The following is a 21,498-nucleotide window of genomic DNA, read 5'->3' as shown; positions in this document are numbered from 1 at the left end:
AGGCGTCTGCAGCTGGAAAACAGCAGCTCCGGTTGCTGATCAGATTTGGGGGTGGGGTGGGAGGTGTGTGTGGGAAAAGCCGAGAGATGGATCTTCCCTTCTTTTGACAACACTCTCCCCTTCAGGACTAAGTCTGCACTGGAGGAAATTAACTGTGAGGGAGAAGCGCTAATCACACCTCCGTGTGGGAGCCAACTCCCGGGAGCAGCGTGTGCCGCCAGCCCCAGGATATTCCCTGCCTCCAACCTGAAGTGATCCTTTCTGGAACGGTTCAGTCGCGCCTGCAGTTCACCTTTGCCTGCAGTTAACCAGCGTGCAATTTGGGTTTAATGGAGCTGGGTTTATTGTTCCTCTTTGGACTTACGATTACGTCGACTGCAGGTAACGTGAATTTCTCTTTCTTTGCCCACTTCCACGCATGCACACAAAGAAAGGCTGGGTGGTTTTTTGTGTTGCCTTTTTTTTTCCCCCTCTCCTTCCAAAAGGCTGTAAGCAGCAGCCCACTCCGGTGCGCTGTAAAGAACGGGACTGCAAAGCCATCCTTTGGTTTCTCCCGAACCCGGCGGGCTGGCGCTGCAGCCCGGGGCGCACACGAACATAACGGTGCTCCCGGCGCCCCGGGACTCCGCAGGGAGCGGGGATGGGTCGGGCCCGGCCCGAGGGGGCTGCGGGCGGGGGTGTGCGGGGTCGGGGCGCCGGGATTTGCCGGGATTTGCCGGGAGCTGAGCGCGGCTGTTGCAGGGACCGCGCTGCCCCGGCCCCGCTCCGCGCTGCCGGCGGCCGGCCCGGGACACCGCGAGCGCGACGAGAGCGGAGCGGCGGCGGCCGCGGGCGGCAGGGCCAGGGCGGACGGCGGAGCGCTGCGGCACCGGGCCCGGCGCTGCACTTGCTACACCTACAAGGACAAGGAGTGCGTGTACTACTGCCACCTCGACATCATCTGGATCAACACCCCCGAGTGAGTGCGGGAAATGGCGGGCGGGGAGCGGGCGGCGGTCAGCGCGGGACGGGGGGAGCCCAGCGCAGCCCCCCGAGCCCCGCAGCGCCGGCACCTGCCCGGCCCGGGACCCCGCACAGCGGGACAGGCACCGCGGCGTGCCGGGCACGGTGACAGGAGGGAATAGCGGTGATTTCCCACGAGAAAAGTGGCTCTGACATCTCACCCGCTGGGAGAGCAGGAGTAGTGTGCGTGCGTGCAGATGTGCCAGTTTTGATACAAATTAGTGCGGAAAAATACCGAGACGTTAAGATAATGTTTGAAAAATTCAATATGCCAGATTTTAAGATGTTACAAAAGAAAGCATTTTACAACTGTGCTCTGCGGAAACACAGGCTTTTGTTTCAACTCGTAATAAAAACAAATTTTGAAGCCGTTTGCCCTGGATTGGAAGTTCTGAGCTCCACACAGGGCGGTGGGGGTGGAGCACACGTGCAGAAAAGCTGCTCTGCACTGACAGTGCTTAATGGGAAGAAAGTATCCAGGAAGGGTGACACTTTGCCTACATCCCAAAGGTTAGAGGCCTCCTTTTCCTACACCACTGTATATATCCTGTCTTGCTGAGTAACCAGAACAGATTTGTAAAGATTCTGCCAGCTAACAGGTTCCTGTAGCAACCACAGCGATCAGTTCAGCACAAAAATAATTAGGACATCAGATGAACCTGAGAACAAATGACTTCAAGAATTCAAGATTTTCAGACTCTGGGATGTGAACTTGAAGTATTCTGGTGGCTAAAGTCTGGGAACAGTTGTATTGATTCATATCTGCCTTTGAATCGATTGCAAAGCTTTTAATGAGATTAAAATTACAAAAGGAGTAGAAAAATAGAAAGTAGCCATAAACTAGGTTAAGTCAAATGGGGTTTAGGGCACTTAATTTGTAAATTCACGTGTGTGTCCTGGCTAGAGGCCATGTCTGATGACGTCTTTTGAACTTCTACCAACCTGTGAGTATCATGTATTCACACAAGTCATTCAATTCTTCGAGTTCCATACCTGCACTAATCCACTCCAGGATTACTTAGGGTTATTTTAGCCAAATATTTATGACTCAGTAAATTTAAGTCAGACCTCACCAGTGAAAATGGGGGAATGACATTCCTTTTCCCCTACGCACTGAATAAATAGACTTCTGCTAATTTTAAACACACACTCCTCTTTTTTTTTTTTTTTTTTTCCTTTTTTTTTTTTTTCCTATTTTTTGGATATCCTGTTTTAAGTCTACAGGACTTAAAATTTTCATTCCATGGCCAAAATTATTTAGTGTGCATTAATTCACTGATGTGGAGAGTTTTCCTACATGAGAGTTTTTTGCCAGCATCACTAAAGAAAGAACAAAAAAATTAGAAAACAAGGCATATAACATTTTCATGATACGTGTAGAATTGGCAATTAAGTCTGTATAATAATCCAAATATTAAACAGTTGGGGTTCTAAGTCTTTATTTTCTTAACTGAAGTCAGTTGTACATAAAATAGCAGCAGATCTGTAAAGTCTACCCCCACTGGGTATAGGTTAACCTGAAATGATTTAATGTGAGGACTAGGAAATTATCTTTTTATAATTTTTACGCCATGTGATGGGATGTTTCTGTACAAACCATAGAATGAATACATTCAATTTTAATATTAATTATTCACACAGAATAATACATTTTTAGCTCCAAAGACATGAACTTGTATAACCTAACAGCACTGTTGGAACTGGGTGAATTGGGGTACTGGGAGCCCTCTGAGGCTGACAAAGAGTGGGTGGATGATGGTGAAATTAGCCTGGAATTAGTCCAGCAGGGACTGAATTTCCTGGGCTCTGTCTGAAGTGGGAAGGTTTGCTGACCTGCTCCATGGACAGGTGACAGTGGTACAAAACTCTTGTCACAGCACAGTTGTGATTTCAGAAGTCCCAGGATTCTTCCTAGGAATGCTCCCAAGGCAGAGGTAAACATTAAATTAAGTGTATTGGATATTTGGAACCATTTCAGTGCAACAAGAGCAGCAGGATTTAAGATTCCATGTGCCATGAGCAGCACTAATTCTGCTCTGGTGATTGATTTGGAATAACATTTCAGGAAGTCAAGAGGTTCTTCTGGATGTGAAAGAGGGGAACCAGGCCTGCTTGGGCAATTTAATATCCTGAGCAAGTTACACTACTTCTTTGAAATGGAACTAACCACGAGATGTGTACAGATGGCTGCTTGTAAAAGGGGCTTTTACATTGCTCTTGTACACATGTTGTGGAAAGTTTTTATATTTACTAAAAATTTGGCTCCAATGCAGCTTGGAGGATCATACACACAGTGAGAGGCCTGAAAGTTGGTGTAAAGTTTGGAGAAGTTTTCCTGACATCTGTTGATTCTGGTATTTTTCTTGCTTATTTATTTTTTTTTCCCCACTACATCAAACCCTACAATTGCTTCTTATGTTTTTCTTTCTTTCGCCCCTGACCTATTTATTTCACTTTATATCTTCTTGTTCCCCACAAAATTTCCTCAGTACTTTCTGTTTTCAGGCTACTCTTGCCTCTATACTTTAAAGACAAACTTTAATTCCTCCTCTGGTTTCTTCTGCTTTTCCCAACAAGAGCTGTTAAGCATTGTGGTAATATATCCAAAACAAATCTTGGTCATGGCCTCTCCTCCTTTTCTGGAAAAGCAGTTAAAGTTTTTATTGAAGCTGTTGGAGGCAGAGTGACAATAGAAGGTCTATTTCTATCCCTGCTGAGAAACCACTTAGATCAGCAGGGTGACGGTTGTAGAAAAGCACAAAATTGCAGAATGTGGAGCCTCTGACTCCCTGCAGCTTTCACCAATTAAATGAGAAATTATCTCTGCACACATGTTTTGAGTATTGCTCTATACTTGACTGTGAACCACTGCTAGTCCAGACCATGAGGAGCTCCAGAGTTGTTTGGATATAGTGAGTCTTTCATTCTGGGAACAGGGGGAAAGTGGAAAAGAAGATGACCTAAAGAAAGGCAGGTAAGTCAGAAGAGAATAATGCAATTATGTGGTGTAGACAAACAAAGGTTGCATAACAAAGGTAATTAAAAGCTGGTAAACTGCTCTCACTGATAAGATTGATTAGCCAGGAATTAGTTTGCAATGTATTTTTTTTTTTTTTGCCAAGTGATTAATTATGCTTATCTTGATCTATAGTTACAGACACATTTTAAATAATTAATTGTCTTTCAAACAGTAGCCACTGACATAATACAGGCACCGCTTGATGCTTAATTTTGTAAATTAAAGAAGAAAATACAGGCAAGAGAACAAAATATGGGCAAGACTACTTTTAGATCTGCACTACTTCAGAGGGGTCCTATATTTCAATATGAACAGAGGTTGTGCATCCAACAGTAATAATAGCAGTTAATTATAACAGTTCCTTCACTTAATAACATGAATGTTGCTGCAGGAAGCTCTATTGATGCTCAGAATGATGAATGATAGATTAAAAAGGTGACAACTCCTAAGAAAGTGTTACTATCGTGAGGGCACAGATACTCAAGTGGTCTTCAATTCTAAAATAAAAGTGTAATGTGCATCTATGGCAATAATCCAGATATTTCCAAAGGAGAATTCCTCACTCAAACTAAGCACCAAAAATAAGAACATTTCTTTTGAAGGGTCTAAACCAAAGCAAAAGTGTTTTTTCTTTCCTAAATGACACGTCACTTTGGTATTTGTTATTATGTTCAAAAGAGGAGTGAATGAAATTCTGTGACCACACTGTAAAGACCAGTTTCATGATGATCTAAGAGTTCTGTCTGCCAGTTAATATGAGTTTCTGAATCAGGAAAATTGGATGGAAAAAGTGAAAGGCAGATTTTGGTCTAACACTGTGTTGCTGCTCTGATCCTCTGTACTTAACACATGTTCTGTTTCCTCTGGGGGAGGGCAAGGACAGGGACAGGACTTGTGTCTGTCTCCGCTGTGTGGGACACACTGGGAGGGGATCTGGTCAGTGTCCCATGCTGTGGGAGCAGGTGGGGACACTGGAAGGATCTGATATTTTGTCACTTAATAAAAAAATTGTTTCTGTGACTTGAGCAAGTCAGATAATCCTTAGCATCAAGTTAGCTCCAGACAGTGCCCAACAGAAATGTGTTTTCCTGACCTCAGGTGACCACTGGCTGAGGTGAGAAAGGCTTTTCAGACACTTGTGGTTGTGTCTGTAAGTGATGATGAATGGGTTTGTCAGGAGCTAAACAGCCTGAGCAGATCCCACCTGCACCCAGCTCTCCTACAAATGATCTTTGCTCATTACTGACTTAGGTTACCATCAGAAAGTCATCTCAGAATGGAAACAATCTGTAGCCTATCATCACTTCACTCACAGTTTTGCTCACACACACACAGATGATGCCTCAGGATGGTGTTCCAACAGACAAGATTTAATACAACCTAGAGGTTACTCTGCTCTAACTGCATGTGCTGCTGGCCAACTTTTCCTTCATAACATCTTTTTGTTACCTGCATCTCTTTGGTGATTGAATTTTGTTGAATGGAAGCCCACATTACAAAATTTAAAAGCAAAGATGCTTTTAATCCTTATGGACATTAAGTGATGTTCTAAATTATTATAATTACTCCAATTCTGGATAATTTTATTTATCATTAAATAAGTATAGGTGATGTATTGGTGTGAAGTATTTTACTGGAAATAAAAGTACACAGCTAAAGATCTCTTGTTCAGCAGAACAATTAAGCAGGTGCTTATAAACTCTAGATCAGATTGAAAATCCCTGCTAGTCAGAGGCATGATGATAAAACAGTGGCTGCCAGCCAGGAAGCTCAAATAAGGAAGCTGATCTGTCAGCTGAACAGTGCACATAGTTAACCTTCAGAACCAAGTGCCAAAACTGAAATGATGAATCTTTGTTGAGTTGATTTTATTTTTCTGAATGAAGCTTGCCCTGATTTTGCAATCTTTACTATCCATGGGAACATGTGGAATCTGTTTGTCTTGCAAAATCTTCATGTGAAATGAAGAATATTTCAAATAGATTTACTGAACATAGTAACAGGCTCCTGCTGTAATTGTTATATTTTATTGTGGACAAATTGTTTTTAGGCCTCTCTATTCAAAGAGATATTCTTACATATTTGAAATGTGTACTGACCTCACACTTGCAGTGTCTCTCTGTCTGAAGTGTGCATAGCTTGCATGCCCTCCTCAGTCTAGAAATAGAATATTTCTTCTGAGCTTACTGACAGAACTCCTAGACTGATGTTTTACAGCAACCTCAGGAAGACTTGAAATGATTTGGCTGTGCAGTTCCAATCCCAGTCCCTGCAGGAGCTGGCCCTGAGAAGATGAGGTCAGGGATGAGACATGCTGATAGCCAGGGCTTTGAAATTTCACCACTGCTGCTCCTGCTGGTCTAATTCTAAGAATAAACACTCTTGAGGGCTGTCAAACCACAGTCACTTTCACCAGTCTTACATTTTAACACCATGTGTTTATTTTCCCCCGGGTTTTTGTTTTATTTGTTTTTAAACCAGCGGTGGGTTTTGAACTCTACAGGCTGTAGAGAGAGGTAGGAACATGCATTAGTGTGTGTTCCTTGTGTGCACTGCTGGGGTGGCTTCTGAAGCAGCAATAAGTATTCTGTGTTTTAGTTTGAAAAAATCTTAATTTGATTCATTTCATCCATATTTCCCAGCTGCTCTGCCTTTTGGGCTTTACCTCAGTGGTTTTGTACCACTGTAAGTGGTAAGAACCATGTACTGATAGTACTGACTGCCAGTCAGAGGGAGAACAGGAATAATGTGAATTTGGACCTGACAGACAGAAGACGCTGCTCCAAATTTTACTTATTTCTTTAAATTAATGATCATATATCTTGTAACGGGGCTGGGAGCAGATTTGTGTTGACATGAGGCACGGAAGGAGATGCTGAGAGTTGTTTTGAGAGAGGTATTTCTGTGGCACACTGGCTCAGTTTATTAGGTCAGGTGAGCTCTACCCAGCCTCTCTGGGGATTTGGGGTGTTAATGGACACCCCCAGACTTGCTTCATATTGCTTACCCCAGTAAATATACCCCAACTTTTCACTGCACAACTCCGCTATTGTTCTGACCATATTTGAGAAACAGAACCTGTAACACCCCTTTGACAGCTACAGGAGGAGGATGGAGAGTGATAAACAGCCTCCAGATTCTCACCGTGCCTGACCTGGGTACCAAGAAGCCCCAGGGGGAGGAAAATCAAAGAACTCACGTGGTCAGTGAACTTGAGCGGTGAAGCAGATGTGTGCAATCCTTGGCTTATTACATTACCTAAGTTAGCTGTAATTAGTGAGCTAAAACTAATTGGCATCCTCGCAAATTAGCAAGTATTAATTAAAGGATAAGACAGCAAGGTCATGGAGGTGCATGTTTTTGGATAATAGGAGCCTGTTCAGTATCTAGGAACACTGAGCACTACTAAATTGAGGATGTGGGAAAGAAAGGTGTGGCTATAAAGGATAAAAGTTGTTTCATCTGAAAGTAGCTTTAACTTCAAAAAACTACTCAGAAAAAGTGCAGCTTCTGAGAATGTGGAGAGGGTGACCAAAGCAACAAGTCAGGCATCTTTGGAGATGTTTTACTCCTTGAATAATGATAAGAATGGGTTAATATGGGAGGTGCCTCTATTATGAGCTCCTAAAAACCCACGCCTGTTAAAGGAAGAGCTGGAGCCAACTTCCAGAGCAGCCAATGATCTCTTCATCTGTAAAGCTACACAGTGCTACTGCAGGGCCTTTATATTAAAATATACACAGAAATATCTGTTATTTCCCCCAAGCATCATACTTCATTCTAGGGACATTTTCTCTCACTTGGAGGATGGTAAATTTTGCTTCCTTTACTCTCAGTGGTTCTATCAGGGAACCTCTACATTTTGGGATTATCTGAAAACACTGGAGACTGTTGGGAGCCTTGCTGGCCTGGATGTGTGCCAGAAAATATATTGGCTAAATCCTGAAATCACAGCATCTAAGATGGTTGCTGCAACCCCCTCATCCCTTTGTTTTGGCTGAAACTCTCCAGTGCCCTGGAGGTATCTGCTGTGTTTAAGTGGCTGGGAAAGTAGAAGATAATAGCAGCTCATAGATCAATTATAACATAGCATGAGAAACTCAGCCACATGTTATAAAATTAAAATGAACAAATTGGATTTGTCTGTCTGAATTCTGACCCTTCCTTGTGAGTGGGGGACAGCAGGACTCAGGCAAATCTTAATTCCCAATTCAACCTGAAGGTATTAATCCTTCAACAGGCAGATTTCTTCTGTGGAAGATTTTCACTGTTTCAGAATGGCTGTTCAGTGGAAAAATCACTTGGTACCAATTGCTTGGTACTTCCTCTCTTTTTTTTTTTCAACAAACAAATGCCTATTTCTGTTAATTTAATGGCAAAACCTTCCTAGCTGGAAGAGCTAGCTGGCTCTTAGGGGGAGAGCTTTTCTGATTGTGTTTTGTGGACACGAAGTACACAAATAATCTAGGTTATTTCAGCCTCTGATATCCAATCTGACAAGAACACACTGTGCTTGGATTAGTCCTGTGCTGCTCTGTTATACATGAGATTATCTTTGTTTCATTATCTGTTGCATTGACTAATCACAATTACAACACATGGAATAATTGCAAGTACTGGAGAGCTGTGACGGTTTTGTTGGGGTTTTTTTTTTGCATACAGAGTAAAGAACAAATAGCTTATACTGAAGAAGCAACTATTTCCTTAAACTCAGACCTTCTCTTTGTTAGAAAATTCTAAAGAACTGAGCATGCAGACCTTTGTGCACCCATTGGCTGGCTGGAGTAATCACTCTGAACCTCCCAAAAGAGTGTAATGCCTCAGAAATCACAGATTTGGATGTTGCCAGTCAGATGCCAGCTCAAAGAAGTACCTTGGAAAGGCTGATTCAGAAATGTCTAGGTTTGCTTATTCTCCACTTTGTAGAGAAGAAAGGCATAAAGGGCTCACAGCACACCTTAGCTATAAATATATCTTAGCTGTAAATATATCTTAAACTCATATCAGTTTACTTCAGGAGAATTTTATTCTCCTAAAGGAAGAAATGCTGCATACTGAGTTAAAAGTCAGGAATTCAAATTTTCTTGTGAAATGTAAACCTTAAAAAAAAGGAATTAATTAAAAACCTGTGGATGCTGCAGAGAAATTTCCAAAAATATTAGTAAATGCCTTAGCCAGGACTTTGTCCAGAGATTGGGTCATAAAAGATAGTGTAAGGAACTGGTAGTTCAGGTAGTTCAGTTCCCCCCAGTTCTGCCTCTGCTCTACTCCAGCTGATCCTTATCCTCACTGAGGGGACACAAAGTGCCCTGTGCATATACAATTCATCAAACTCTTTGTGATTGTTGTTGGAAAGACTTTGGGTTGCTTTTGAAGTGAACCTTGTTTGAGTTTGAATTTTTGGATTAGAAGCCAAAACCAGGCATATTTGGATTATTGTATTTCTATCTCTGATTGACAAACCTGCACATTACCTTACACAAAAACTTCACTTAATTCTGGTTAAAAGTCTTTGAAACTTAAAACACTTGAAAATGTCATTGCATTGGCACATGCTGCTGGTCCACTGAGAATGAAGTAGCCTTGACTACATTTTCTAAGCTATGAAGCATAATGTACTTAATTAGAAAGATCAGAAGAAGTATCTAAAATATCACTTTTCTTCTTTGCTTAAGGCTGTGAATCATGGCTCTTATCACTTGTAATTATAATTACATCCTACCCTCCTTCCTGTTTGCTGGAATTTACTGTCTCTTAGGAAAGGCAGCAGATTGGTAATGGGCCTTTTCCTCAATCACTGGAGTTCACATACTGATGGATTGAGGTAAAATCGAACATTGATGACAATTCTGGTTGGTTCATTAATTTTCCAATTGCAGCAATTAAGAATAAAGCTCATGCCCTTCTTTCTCTCTGGCTAATCAGGCAGAGCCTCTGATTCAGGGCAAACTGTGACTCAGTCCCACAGAGCTTTTGGTAAAACTTAACTTTAGAGTAAAAAGCCCAGTATCATATTTTGAAAGGGTGAACTTTTGAACCACTTTAAATAATGAGAATAGCATATTACAGTGTTTTATGCCTCATTAGCATAATGTAGGATGACATCTGCAAAAGCTGCAAGAAGCTTCTTTATGCCCTGGAAAACTATCTGTCATTAAACAGGGCTCTCACATTGTCTAAAACACACAAAATTCATCTTTCCATTTCAGTCTCAGTTGGAGCAGGAAGTTAAATAACAGAATTTTACCAGACAGTTTTCATAGAGGGTTTGCCACTGTTAAAAATAAAGGAACTTTCCCCCACTCCTGCCTTTAAATACCAGTTCTTACTTCATAAAAAACATGAATGTGTAAAAAAAATACGAACATGGAGCAATTATTTATGTCAAAAGTTCCCTACATTAACCATTTCACATTCATTATTGTAAAGCAGATGTCAGTATAGAATTATTAATAGTCTTAAATTATAAAATGGGACTTGCACCTAATCCTAAAGACAACAAAAAGCTTTTTAAATGATGGTTTGAGAAGGGAGGCCAAAATCAAGTCCTAAAGTCTTTAAAGACAAAAATGGGTGTTCTTGGTCTCTCCTGGCATAGGAGTAAAGTGGTGAAAATAAGGAAGATTTTCTGCATGGAGGCAGAGCAGGACCTGCTGGAGAAAAACCATCCCCTGGGCTCTGAACACAGAAGTACTGCTTGTGGTTTTCCCTCTCTCTCTCTCAGGATGATTTGATGGTCAGCCTAACTCCACAGGTTCAGGCTGTGAAAGACAAGGTGCACTGTTACAAATGTACTACGAGTGCAGAGGCTTGAATAAATGATTTGCATCAACTGTACTGATGTTGCATCAAAATTATTGCAGAGATTAGGAAAATAATGTTTCTGAACCTTTCAGCCCACCATGTGTGTGGGAAAATGGAAAATTTGCAGCTATCCCATTAGCAGCCTAATGATGTTTTTATGAAAGCAAATGAAAGAAGCAGAGCTATGTGAAGGTAGTGGTTCCAGACTCATTATTCAGGCTTTGTTCTGTAACCTTTCTGTAACCTTTCTAGATTGACTCTGACTTCCTCTTCCCTGCCTTTTTCTTTTCTTTTCTTTTTTTTTCCCCACTCCTCCCCTCCTCTTTCTTGCTTTTGAACATGAGATTCTCTTCAGATTTTTAACATTTGTGGATTTGTGGCTTGCTTAGCCCATTTCTCAAGTCCTCAGGAACTTTTGTGAGACTCCAGAAGTTTCATGGGGAGTACAGCTGCTGTTGATTGAGATTCTTTAACAGTTTGGAAGAGAGTAATTCATGACATCAATCCAAACTATCCAACTCTTTTTGGGGATTTTAGCAGGCACTGATGAACCATGTCCTTTTCTGATAAGAATATTGACTATAACCCATTAAAGAGCAAACCATGCAGAGAAATAAAGAGAGGTACCCCCTACTATTCCTTGGTGTGCTGCAACACAGAATAGGATCTCTCACAGAAAGGTAGAACCATGCAAGGAGGATTATCTGGGAGTTTCTTGCATGTGTAACTCCACGGGTCATGTTCCAAACATAATGCAGTAAATGAATCATGCTGACAGTTTTCTTAATTTCAATTACAAAATTAATGGCAAATCAGACTCAGAACCATGAAGTACATGAAAACTACACAATGTTACTGATCTGGTGAAATCAGCACAGCTCCTCTGTCACTTCAGACCAGCCACGGCACTGAATGTGACAGATTTTGTGCATAGGCTGGGGAAACCAACACAACACAGGAATAAGGTGTAAAATAAACAATAACCCGGGGATGTATTTGCATCACGTCTTAGGTATTCCATTTTTTTTTCTTTTTTTTTTTTTTTTTTTTTACTAGTGTAGCTGGCAACTAATCCTTCCAGTAGAGCTGTCTGCTAATTTATAACTTGGTGAAAGCCTGAGTTGATGGAGCAGAAGTTATGATCTGGTACAGGGAGAACTTAGATGAGCATAGGGTTTGATTTTTCTGCCACTATTTATTGCTTTCCATCAACACATCTCTTCACTAAAATAGAAAAGAGGTGGAACATAATTTTAATTTGTTCCTGTGTGATTCTCACAACAGGAGGACTGTGCCGTATGGACTGTCTAACTACAGAGGCAGCTTCAGAGGCAAAAGGTCCACAGGCCAGACTCAGAGTGCTCCCCAGTCCTCACTCCGATGTTCCTGCTGGGATGCTCACGACAAGCAGTGTTTGCAGTTTTGCAGAAGAATGCAGGACAGAAGGAGGTGAGTGTCTTTCCCTGTCACTGCAACCTGGCCACGTGATGAGGCCATTTCATGGAGATAAATTAATCAGGATGTATTTATCAAGAGGAACTGATTAAAGGTATTGATTTTAAATAAAATTCCCCTCTGCAGTTGTGGTGGGTTAACCCTGGCCAGCAGCCAAGCACTTCCACTGATGCTTGTTCACTTCCCCTTCAGTGGGATGGGGGAGTGAACAGGAAGAAAAAAAGCAGGAAAACTCCTGTGTCACATCAGAGTTTAATAAGTGAAGGAAAGAGGCCAGAGCCAGTCAGTACTGCTTGGAATTTTCTTTTTTCTGTTTCTTTTTATGATGTGGTGATTTTGAAACAGCAGATCTGTCCAGTTAGGGGCATGCTGAATATTGCAGTGTTCTAGAATGTTTTATGCAGTCTAACAAAGAGCACGACATTGTCATTTCATCTACGGGGACATTGATGAGAACACAGTGACAAGTTTAGGCAATCTCTGTTCTACAGAAATCATGGATCAATGAAGAAGACAGAGGAGAAAGACCAATGCAGGGAAGAGGAACACAATTTTGTTCAGTAGCACAGAGAGTCTGGAGGATTCTGAACAATCAGGTATGTTAATGTTAAAAAGAAATACTCACTTTCCATAAATGTTATTTGTATTTGAAGAACCCTTAATTTTTTCAACTGGATATTATCACTCCTTCCAAAATTAAGGACAGAATTTGGCCCATGAGTTTGTTTGTTTGTTTTTTTTTTTTTTTTTCCCTAATTTAATTTTTAAAATAAACTTTACTATACTGAGAACTGCTACAACCTTTCTTGTGCTGATGTAACGCCTTCAAAAGTTGGATTATTTGGCTATAAGCCAATACATATTTTGGTTTTTTTTTTTTTTTTGTTTTTTTTTTTTTTTTTTTTTTTAGGACAAGGGCTGTTCCTGTCTATCATATTTTTCCTCATTTAGCACTGCAGCAAATTAAGCTACATATCCCTATGCAGTGCTCCAGTAAAAGCTGAAGTGTTAAGGTAAAGAAACAGGAAAAACTTTGTGGAAGAAGTATCTGGAGGGAAAAGTAAATCTGCTTTTGATGTCAGGTATCAGGAGGTTACTGTGACCCAGTAGCCAGTTTCAAATATTGTCACTTCTAAAAAAGTCACACCAATACCCCAAATTTTTTGCTATGAAGGGAAGCACGTGGATTAGAATTCCCCAAGCTGAATTTGTTGCTGTGATTATTTGCGTAGAGCTAATTAGAGAACTGTGTAGAGCTTGCTCTGTGTACACGTAACCAAGGAGGGCAGCCAAAATTATCTCAGGTAACAGGGACTTAGTGCTGCATATTCAACAGTTTGGCTGTATTCCTTTGTCGGTTTGTTTTCTTTAAAGCTTTAACATTTATTTGCTGGAGCTCAGAAACAAGAACTTAAACTACAACTCTCCCTTGAGATGGACAAACTTGATGCTTCAGTGTGATGCCAGTGGAGAATTCAGCAGTAGGCAACACTTCCATTTCAGCAGTGCCCCTCTGAGGGCATGGGAACCTGGATGAAGAAGCTTTTCTCCCCTCGAGAGAGCCTCAGAAAAGGATAATCTTTATCATGTAACCTGGCAGGGAATGTATCACTATTGAGGAAAACTTCAAAAGCAGACCCAAACTTCAGCAATGCAAAGCTTCAGGAAACGTTTTTCTCTGTGATTTAAACAAGTACAATAGACACTGTTCACTCACTGCTTGCTCTGTGTCTGAAGAATCCATCCACAGCTCTGTGCAGGCAGCTGCAAGTGGAGAATGTGGAGAGTTAGAGGGAGATTGCCTCTACATCAGTTCTCATTAAGAATAAACAGATACAAAATATTTCTCTTGTTAATGTATGCAAGCCTGAATCATCACATTGTAACTTCGTGGCAGATGTTTAAATGACAGTATCTATGCAGAATAAATATGAATGGCTAATATAAATATTATTATAAACTATAGCAAGTTAAGAGTATACATTGAGTATTCAATAGATTACCTAATTTAGGCACAAGTTATTCCTGCACTTGGAAGTTCCACTCAAACACACTTACAGTGATTATTTGGGGATGCACTGTAGTTGGTGAACAGAACTTCAGTGATTCATCCCAAAGAATTTTCCTACAGATGCAAGGCTAGGACTGTGGAACTTGATGCCATCAGAGTAATTTCTGTGCTGGCCATTTGCTGTCCCAGGCCCCTACAGGTCACACCCTCAGCACACCCTCTGGGCTTTGCCAGTGCTGCAAATCCCACCTTTATCTCTCCATTGAAACACCAGCACCAAATAACCCAGAAACTTGGCAATAAGGATTAACTCCAACCCTGGACATTTTTCAGTGTAAATGATTTCTTCAGAAATTATGGACTTCTTTTTGCTACAAGGATGCAAGAGTAAGAAAAGGAAAAAGAGTAACTTTTGCAAATCCTGTTCTATATTATTTAAAAAGAGAGGAAATCCCTTACTTGTGACATTACAATTTTTTTTTGGGCGTTTACTGATCTTCATGCAGACTTTCCCCAGGGCACACAGGTTAAACAATAACCCCCTGTTGTTAAATTATATTTTAGAAGAAGAAAGATGGAGACCAAAAGAAAAGTGAAAAGAAATCAACAGTAAAAATATCTATATAGGGCTTAAACCAGTGGTAATGGTTTTTGTTCAAAACAAGAAAGGGAGGTCTTTGCCAAAACATATGATATATTTTATATATATGTGGATATATTTCATAAATAAATTATTACAGTTATAAAATTAAATATATCTTTCAGTTATTGCATTTGTATCAGTTTCTTACTTGCTGTGTAACTGATTTTGTACATTTATAGAAAATAGATTATTTATTGTATAAAACCACTACACATACTATTTTTTCGTATTCTTTTTTTAAAATACATTGTATAGTTTTGGGGTTTTTAAAAAAGAATCAGGCATTTTTGTTAAGAATGCTTAGTGTTCCTAGTGTTCCTTTATGACCAAGACCTGGAAATTTCTTTCCCTGCTGAATCCCTCCACACAGGTCCCACAGCTTGCTGCCTTTAAGAGGTTGATAATTCTCCTGACAGTCTGGGAGTTGAGTAGGAAAACAGGAGAACAAATTCTGTGCCAGTAACTGTGCATAAAAAGTGAAGTTTCAATTTTGTGTCCCTTTTGCTATAAATGTAACCCTCATCTGTCCCCTAACCCTGGGACAAACAAGGTGAAAGTTATTTGTCCTGAGAGTTCTTTTTGTGGACAATGTCCATGGAGTTCAGCTCCAGCCCCAAGCACATCCCAGTGCTGAACAAGCCTCCAGATTCTCCTCAGCTCAGCTTTTACATGACCTGCTCAGCCTGTGTTTGGAATTCTCCTGTCTTCCCCCATGTGAATTCAATTTAAATGTTGCATTTGAAGATGGATTCACACCTTCCTCAGTCCCAAACGCTTTAATTTAATTTTAAACAATCAAAAAAAAAAAAAAATCTAGCTGGATTCTTTCTTTGACATGGAGGCAGATTTAGCCCTTCAGTGGAGGGCAAAGATGTTATTGTTGTTTTTTCTCCTCAGGAAAGAGAAATCCCTTTTTTTTTCTATATGAATTCCACATTGAAGGGGTTTGGTTTTGGAACTCTGGTGCCAATGTACCAGTTAATGTAAAAATCAGTCCATTGTGAATACAGCAAAAGAATGAAAATGAGAAATAATGTTGTATCAAGCTCAGAGGAGGGAGAAGTTAACTGTAGATATTTCCAAATAAACCTATAAACCACAGAATTTACCTGGAAGTTGTGTGTGCTGGATTCTAGCTTTGAACTATCGTTGTTCCATCTGGGAACAGTTAACAACATGAGACAGTTTTGACCTAATTTCATGTTTATAGAAAATGTCACCAGTAACATTCCTCATTGATTCACTTTACCTAATTTTTAATTTGTACTACAAGGTGTTGAGATAATTGGAAGTACAACTCTTTAAAAAGTGATACATAGAAATAAACTCATATACAACTAATATATGTTTTTAATTAAGAAACAACTCTTAAAATCTGATAACTCATAAAAGGATTATTTGCAAAAGTTAGAATTAAAGGCTCTTTCATCTTTCAACATGTAGTGTTAGCATAGTTAGGTGTCCTCAGAATCACTCTTGTTCTGGGATATTATTTTGAGGACATTTGTACTTTTACTTTTGTAACAACAAATTAGTTCCAGTTCTTACTCTATTCAATGTAAAACCATATATGTACAAATCTGCTATAATTCTGTCAGAGTTCCATAGCATTCATTCTAATTCCCAGTACTAAAAGTTCAGTTTTGTGTTGTTAACAGCAATAAAAACAATAAATGATCAAAAGCCAAGAAAACTATGTAGAAAGGAGCTTTGGAAGAATTTAAGTTTTTATCCTCAAAGAGATGTGAGTGCGGCCCCCATGCAAAGGGCTGTGAGGGACAGGAGGCCCCGTTTGGTTCCCGGTGTTCCCAGAAGGAATTCCAAGGAGCTCAGGGCTCACAGCAAAGCCCTTCAGGTAAATTCATCAGCAGGAGAGGGGAAGTGCCATGGAAGAAGGTCTCCATCACCACCTGCACCTCCCCTCCTTGGCTGTGCCTTGTGACAGCCACAGAGGGTCTGGCAGTGACAGTCTGGCAGTGACAGTCTGAGAGGACACCAAAGCTGGAAGGGACCATGTCCTCCGTTCCCATTCCCAGAGCAGAGCTCATCCCATTCCCTGTCCTTTACAATAAATGGCTCCTTGTTGCTGTGCCAGCTTTTGGGGACACCATTCTGTTGATTCTGATTCTCCCTACATCCAAGATTCTTGTAATGCCTGGAAGCCAAGTTCATCTACAGATCCTTTCCCTTTATGTCATCCCTACACTGATCCCCCACTGGCACCATCCAACATCCTTCACACGTACTCAGATGCTGTTTTTAGGAGCTGGCTGTCAGAACAGCCAGGCAAAAATAACTCTGCTGTGACAGATTGCTGAGGACAGTCATGAAAATTTGATTTAAGACAACAAAATTGTTGGTCTTGACAAAAGTAAAATGCAGGCTGACTTAAGACTGAGTAATGTAACCAAAAGTTATCATTAGAACAGGAACAAATTCTATCCATGTGAGCATTAAATCTTTCAATCCACAGCTTGAAATCTATTGGAAGAGTAATCAAGGAAAATTGCAAACAGATGACTCTGGAAACAATGTTTGTTTTCACTACTAGAGTTTTACAATGCATAATATATAACCTGATCTGGAGAGCTTTATGCTACAAAGAAATGTCAGGATTGAGAGATTTAAAATGCTAAGCAAGTTAAACAAAGCATATTGCACCCTCTGTTTACCTTGCAGTAGTACCTTCCAAACTTTGCTTAAAAGTACATTTTAAGGAGTAGTTTGACTTCCAAGGTTTTCAGCAGTGCTTTAGAAGACAGATGTGCCTTGATGTGCACTTCAAAGCTGTCTCTGCAGAGGAGGGATCCATGCAGTTGTGGGTAGCACAACTGAGCTTCCAGAGAGGTTTGGGATGAGGTTCAACTTGGCTCCCGTTTTGCCATGGCAAACACCTCTCTGAAGCCTTGGGCTCTTTCCACTAGCCTAGAGTGGCCCCAGTGTTCACATCAAACATCCCTCCCCTTATCTAAGTCTTCTGGATTAGTTCCCTCCTTTTGTTTCAGTAGGATCCATTTAATAACAGACCAGGTGCTGGTCACTTCCTGAACTCACCACTTTCAAAAATTAGGGAGATGTGCAGGTCTAAAAACTCCTTGTGCACCTCTGTGTTACTTTAGGGATCTAAATATCTTTTCCATGTGTTATCGGTGGTCACTGGTAAGTGGATACCTTGGCTCACACTTCCTGCAGATGTCTCCAGCAACATAAATGGAACTGACTGAAGTTCAGCCCTTTAACAATAAAGATTAGAAGCCTTTGACATTCAGACTCCATTTTCCCCATAAATATTTTTTTAAAAAATTCTATATGGACAAGACAATGTAGATGCTAAAGGGCCAACATGTCAACATGTTAAACAATGAAATAATCTTTGAGAAGGTTTTTTTTTTAACTGTTACAATGGATATTCCATTACACTATAAGTCACATTTCTTAAGTAATCATTTCTGCTGAAGCTGTTTCTCAGAGTGTGAAACAGCTCTCCCTCAGGTTACTTACTATTTATGTGTTTTATTAACGGTACTTTTGCCACAACTTTCCAGTAAATCTTTGCTCTATTGCAACAAATTATAATAACTGTAATTTTTTTATGGTTCATTTTGATTTAGCTGTCTTGTTTTTATAATTACTGCTCTCACCCCCACCACAAAGAACTGACTGAATTTGGAAATGTTTTAGTGTCTCACTGCTTCCCTTTGGTGTTCCAGGCCTGGCAATCTGTATTGCTCTAGAGAGAGCTGCCTTCACTTACTACTGCAGGCCCTCAGTTATGCAAATACTTCCAACGCAGATGTGAAGAGGGTGGGAGCCTTTTGTCATTAAAAAATAAATGTGCAAACTATTGTAGCAATATAAAATATATATTGAATGGCTAGTGCATGAGGTGAGCTACAAAACCACAGAAAAGCAGATGTAAAAATGAAAGCCCAGAGGCTCCATTAGAAGATTCCTGGAACTATGCATATATTTATTCAATTCTGATATCATTAAGATGCAGTTCCCAAAGAGATGGTTTTAAAATCTGTAATTTGTTTCCCCATATCTATCACAGAAGAGGTATCCATTAATTTCACAATGAAGTCAGTTTCCAGCTCCTTCTGGTGTCAATTTGGATAGTCATGGGTCAGCTAAAGGTCACATCTTCAGTGGTTTTAAGACACTACAACTGAGAACCAGATTAAACCTAAGCACTTGAATTCTTAAATGTAAAAATTTTCTTTATACAAATCTGCTCATGAATTAATACATTCAAAACACCTGTACCAGGTCCCAAGGGTTGTCTTGATTAACATTCTTCCTTTAAGCAAAGTTCCAAAGAGCTGGGATACTGTGTATTTTCAGAACAGAAGAAAAATGAAAACTGGAGGAGAGGAAATCCTGCACCAGAGTTCGATAACCCCCGAATCATAGTTCGGAATCTGCTATCTTGCTATGGGATCTTGAGTAAATTACTCAGGCTCTTATTGCAGACACTCACACAAGGGCAAGACCCAAGGCTGTGTTTGTGTTAAGATCCCTACAGAGCCAGTCCTAAGCCATGCTTCTCTCTAAGTAACAATTTTACTTATAAATGCTTCTGGTCATCTTTGAGAACACGTGAAGGATCAATGTGTTTTGGTGGAACTGTCGCTGCACCTCTGATTACTTTCAAAGAATTGATCAGCTACTGCCTACCAGAAACAGAAAGTCCCTAAAATACTACCATAAAGTACACAGAGGGGCATGCACAGAGCAAACAGAGTGTTTGATTCTGATGCTGATTCAGAGCAGAACCAAAGCATAGCAGAGGTCTCAGTTGGTCATAGCTGCCTGTGCACTCAGGCACACATTGGCTGTCTTGAAACAACCCAGTATTGCTTTGGCTGGTTGGCTTCAGCCTCCTGTGTGCCTTTGAGCAGAAGGGTCAGAAACACTTTTAAAAGAACACTGAGATGTTATTACCAATCTAAACTGAGGAACTGTAGCATGAAAAGGGCATGAAGGGGCACGAAAAACTCACTGGCAATGCACATTCCCTGCAAGGACCCCAAAAATCAAACTAATGTCCATGGTGTTCATTGCGTGCAGAAACATCTCAATATTGCTACTGGGACCAGCAATATTGAAATGCACATCCCACTTGCTTGTGCGCATTCTCTGAGGTACCCCTTGGTGTAGGATCCTGCACATCTCCTCAGGGGCAGCACAGGAGGTGGCACCAGCCAGGCTGTCCCACCCTGTGCTTGCCAGGGAAGAGGACAGCGTGGGCACCAGGCCCTGTGTCAGGACATGAACTTCCAGCACTTTGCTACCCAAGCCAAGCATTCCTGTCAAGGGCGTTTTACTGCACCAGTTTTTATTTCATTGATGTTGCAAGTGTGTCTTCCCAAGTACCACAGAGCAAAGGGAGTACACAGGTTTTACCAGTTACATGCACTGCCTTCATAACAGTTCTCAAAGCCTTTATTTCCACATATGCAGCACTATGATTTATTTTATTTAGAAAGGCAATGTCGGTTGCCAAGCTCCTTCTACTGTGCCTGTCTCACTGTGTGAAAAACACCAATTTCAAAACAAACACTGCTTATTGGAAGAAAATGAGTTCCAAACTCCTCTTTCCCAATTTTCAAGAAATGCTGGTAAAGAAAGAACATGGCACAGCTACAGTGTCAGAAGTGAGAGGCCTCCAGCATCTGTCACCTCTGCTGCAGCAAGAGGAGCTTCAGTACAATCTTTCAACAACTCCTTTTTTTCCCCTGTTTTTGCACAACTGCCAGCATTCTTGATAAGTGTGTCTTTCCTCAACTGGCCTGAATAAGGTATGACTTTTTTTTAAGCAGCACTTTTATAACAGAGTTGTCTAACAGTCTGAGCTGGAACCTCAGCCATCCAGAATGTACCTAAGTTGTCAACTCCTGTTTTTCAAGAATTCCTCTGTTTGTAAACAGTGAGTAATTTACATGCCAGTTTTTGTGCTTCATCTGCTTCCCCCTACTGCAGATCCCATTGTCTGCAGATCTCACTTCTGGAAAACAGTCTTAAAATGTTTATCAACTACGACTTTCACTTAAAAGCCCCAGGAACACTTCATGTTGTACAAAACACCACAGCATTGATTTCTTGAAAAATTCCAGAAATTTTTCATTTTTCTGTCAATCTCGTGCATATCAGCTCAACCCTTCATGACTAGTTACCTTAACAAGGAATATGATCACTTGATATATTGTTAGCACTTGAAATGTGCTTTTAAATAATCAGCTGGTTTAGACATGGACCCATTAGAAAGACATTATTCCCATTATTCATTCAAAATTTCTGTTACCAAAATCATATTAATGGTACTGCAATTGAGTCATTGTTCCAGTTTCTCAAATATAAAACATTCTTCTTGAAACTACACAGACAAACCCAGTTCTGCTGTCCATTGCTGTATTGTGCCTCTTCTGTACAGAGACACCTTGCTCAAAGTAAAGATGTAACATAAATAAAAACCTGCCTTTTAGGTAATTAAGGAGAGGAAATCCTATGTGACATCACTCAAAGTTTATGTATTACAGCAATAGGAACACTAAGCCAGTAATT

At 40.5% G+C, this 21,498-nt stretch overlaps 1 protein-coding gene across 1 annotated transcript; it reads left to right on the top strand.

Moving 5' to 3' along the window:
• The first annotated feature begins 57 nt into the window (after nucleotides 1-57).
• On the top strand, nucleotides 58-16,512 carry EDN3 (endothelin 3). The gene is made up of 5 exons (XM_041478591.1): nucleotides 58-381; nucleotides 742-958; nucleotides 12,110-12,274; nucleotides 12,772-12,876; nucleotides 13,655-16,512. Exons 1-4 carry the CDS (start codon nucleotides 330-332, stop codon nucleotides 12,842-12,844), a joined length of 507 nt encoding a protein of 168 aa, XP_041334525.1. The 5' UTR covers nucleotides 58-329; the 3' UTR covers nucleotides 12,845-12,876; nucleotides 13,655-16,512.
• The last annotated feature ends 4,986 nt before the right edge of the window (nucleotides 16,513-21,498 follow it).

The sequence above is a fragment of the Pyrgilauda ruficollis genome, unplaced genomic scaffold, assembly GCF_017590135.1.
Source record: "Pyrgilauda ruficollis isolate IOZ18807 unplaced genomic scaffold, ASM1759013v1 scaffold45, whole genome shotgun sequence".
In the NCBI taxonomy this organism is placed as follows: Eukaryota; Metazoa; Chordata; class Aves; order Passeriformes; family Passeridae; genus Pyrgilauda; species Pyrgilauda ruficollis.
The sequence above is the reverse complement of the archived record's forward strand: the minus strand, read 5'-3'. Positions and strand labels throughout refer to the sequence as shown.